This window comes from Morus notabilis, unplaced genomic scaffold (assembly GCF_000414095.1).
Source record: "Morus notabilis unplaced genomic scaffold, ASM41409v2 Scaffold74, whole genome shotgun sequence".
Taxonomy (NCBI): domain Eukaryota; kingdom Viridiplantae; phylum Streptophyta; class Magnoliopsida; order Rosales; family Moraceae; genus Morus; species Morus notabilis.
This window is the reverse complement of record NW_010359622.1, coordinates 334,526-337,768: the sequence shown is the minus strand read 5'-3', so window position 1 is coordinate 337,768 and position 3,243 is coordinate 334,526. Positions and strand designations below refer to the sequence as shown.

Genomic DNA, 3,243 nt, shown 5'->3' with positions numbered 1-3,243 from the left:
AAAGTAAAACTATCGGAAAGGATCACTCACTAATTTAGTATTCTTTCACTCTCAATGCATGTATGAGAAAGAATTGAGAAAATTGAAAGAACTTTTCTTCTTTTTTTTTTCTCTAAATTTTCGGTTCTTCTTTTTTTTTTCTCTAAATTTTTTTTGTCACCTTAGCGAATTAGGAGATGAAAAATCAATCTTCTCCGATTCCTATTGTCTCCTATTTATAGAATACTAGGAGAACCCTTTTGTTTGTAGACAAAGTTATAGGAAATTGGTAACTACTATATTTTTAATTTAACTAAAAATACAGTTTCCTTTTTTATTTTTTTTGGAAACAAGCTTTTCTTTCCCTTTTAATTTTGGAAACAAACTTTCCTTCCCTTTTGCTTACAAGGGCCGGCCAACACTAAGGGATGAGAGAGAAAATTATTAATTTCTCCAGTTTCTAATTTTAACTTAAATTCAATTCCAAATAAAGTAACATTTTACTTTCCTTTTTGAATTTAATTAGAAAACTTGTCAAATAAGTAAACTCGATTTCTTGGAGAGCAAGCAACTAAATCCCAGCGGAATTTTTCCCAGTGTCATACGCCCCCTGTAGTCCCACCACAGTGTGTGACAAAATAATTAAATAATCACATTATTTAATATATAATTAATTCTCAATTAATTATTCGCGAGTAAAATAAAATCCCGATAATTCATCTTGTCTTGCAAATAATACAAGGATGATGGGGGACTCATGGACCTATAATTCTAAGCTCCAATAAAATTAATAATTAATTAAACTCTTTAATTAATTAATTAATTCTATTAATTCCAAAAGTTACTCCACTAAAAACTTGAAATTGTACTCTCGAAATTATAGACATAATTTACTTTTAAGAACTTGAAGTGTCCATTTGATATAGTCATTACATGTAGATCGATCCTACATAAATAATTCATAATTAGAGCTAGGTACAATTCATTAACCTCTCTAATTATACTTTTATCTTTTAGAGCCTCTTAAGAACTCCGAATAAACCCTCAAGAGAATTATTTATCTACTTCTTTCTTAAGAAGGAATGGATTCCATCTCGTGTAATAACATTCCCGGCTACCTACTTCATCATGTCTCCAAAATACAAGGAATAGGATTCAGGATCTCAGAATCCGTACCGAGTAAATCAAAAGACACAAATCCATAAATAGGAGTCTCTTAAGAACTCAAGATTAAGACCATCATATATATGACCATCGGTAGACTCAATTAGAATTTCTATACTTAAAAGGAAATTATTAGAAATTCATATTGTGTCTTTGTCCTTATTCCACATAATCTCATTATGTGAAATACACTCATTCAATATCTCACTATATTAACAGTGCGGATAACATCGTTCTATTCTAAATGTGAATGACATGTATTAATAATGTTTTAATTAAAGATTCTGAACTTTAATTAAATTCATTATGAACATTGCTTTTTGATTATTATCCTTAAACATTATCCTCTCGTATATAACACTTATATACAATGTTTAAGGTCACATAAATAATCATGAAATTTTTATTGATATTCATAAAATATTCATAAATATATGCACATAAAATAATGAATAAACTCTTTTATTAAATAAATAATAAATATCCTATTACATCTTATGCTTCTAGAACACCATTCCTAACAATAATCATATCAGAAAAAGAGGTTTCTAGTGAGAGAGAATTCCAGAGAGAGAGAGAGAGCGGGGAAGAAGGAGAATAATTCGGCCAGCTACCGGAAGCGCGTCTCCGGTGAGCCGGCCCCCAAAATATATCCACGTGTTCTACGTCGGCTGATCTACACGATAATGGAGTCTGTGTTGGTATTTTCTTTTCTTTTTATAGTTGTTTGTTGAATAAAGGCAGTCATTCTATCAGTGTTGGTGTTTGTTTTCCCCCCAAATGGCTTGATATGTGTGGGTTTTGGTTGTTTTTATTGTTTTTGATTGTGTTCCCTCACCAAGCTATAACATTGTGTGGGTTTTGTGTCGTTTTTTATTTTTTATATGTCTTTAGTCAGATATCTTGCTTCGGCGAGCTTAATCTAAAAGAATACTGACTTTCAGAGATTGGTCTTTGCAAAGAGTTTGCTACAACCCTTTCAAAAGAACCAACATTGGAGGGAGAATTAAAAGAGTCAAGAGAAATGCTCCAAATTGTGTCCATTATCGGACTTTGGATCCATGTATTACGACGCTAACGGAACTATCGATTTGATTTGTTATATCAAGTTTTCTATATTAAGTTATCTGTAATCTTCATGATTTGTTGATTAATGAAATGGTTTTAGCATTCAAAAAAAAAAATTAATACTCAGCTTACTCTCCACGTGCATCGCATGTGAAATTGAACTAGTTTAATTAAAATAAAGATAATCTTGATAAATACCATTTAAAAGTACATGAGTCGGGATTTTTACCGTTTACTCTTGATTCATAACCTTTTTAGTCAAATAATTATACTAACAAAAGGATATTTATTAAGAATAAGAGATAAAAGTTTAGACTCGTGCACTCTTAAGACTAAATTCTCTGTATACTAGTTGTCAGCATTAAGTTGGAAGGATATGGGTGCGTTTGGAACTCGTTCCAAAATGATTTTATTTTTTTGTATGAAAATGGAAATGAAAATGCTTTCAATCTCAGAGAGAAATTTTTAAATATTTGGTAATTTTATCAAGAAATTATTTTCAGTATAAAAAATGAAAAACGATTAAAAATTAATTTTTATTTTTCTTACATTTTACACTAAACTAAAAAATTATTTTTATTTTTATTTTTAATTTTTAATTATACCAAACATCATTTTTATTCCATTTTTATTTTTCTTTTAAAAACATGAAAAACAAAAATAAAACCAACTCTAAATACGGCCTATATTTCCGCATTATCGAGAAAAGAAACCAATGAGCAACTAATAAGTTAGCTCCTAAATGCAAAGAACGACACACCAAATTGATAAAAAGAAAAGGAAAAAAAAAATGTCGACAAAATCACATGATGAATCTTACCTTTTCGGCCACGGCGTTGTTCTTCTGGGGAAAAGGGGCGGCGGCTTTTTGTTTGTGAGGAAGAAGTAAGGGAAGAATAAAGATGGGAGGAAGAAGGATTAGAGACGCGAGGCAGGCTCATGTTGGATTCTGATGATTGCCCACCAACTGAATTTCAAGTTTCTTCTACGCGGAGTACCAAAGCAACGGTACGTCAAGCAGAAAAACTTACA

General features: G+C 30.7%; 1 protein-coding gene across 1 annotated transcript in view; it reads left to right on the top strand.

The window, feature by feature from the left end:
• Positions 1 to 2,937: 2,937 nt before the first annotated feature.
• LOC21405213 (pentatricopeptide repeat-containing protein At4g32430, mitochondrial) overlaps positions 2,938 to 3,243 on the top strand; it is a 2,663-nt gene continuing 2,357 nt past the window's right edge. The window contains exon 1 of the mRNA XM_024163532.1: positions 2,938 to 3,243. Coding sequence (XP_024019300.1) covers positions 3,164 to 3,243 — 80 coding nt within the window. The 5' untranslated portion in view covers positions 2,938 to 3,163.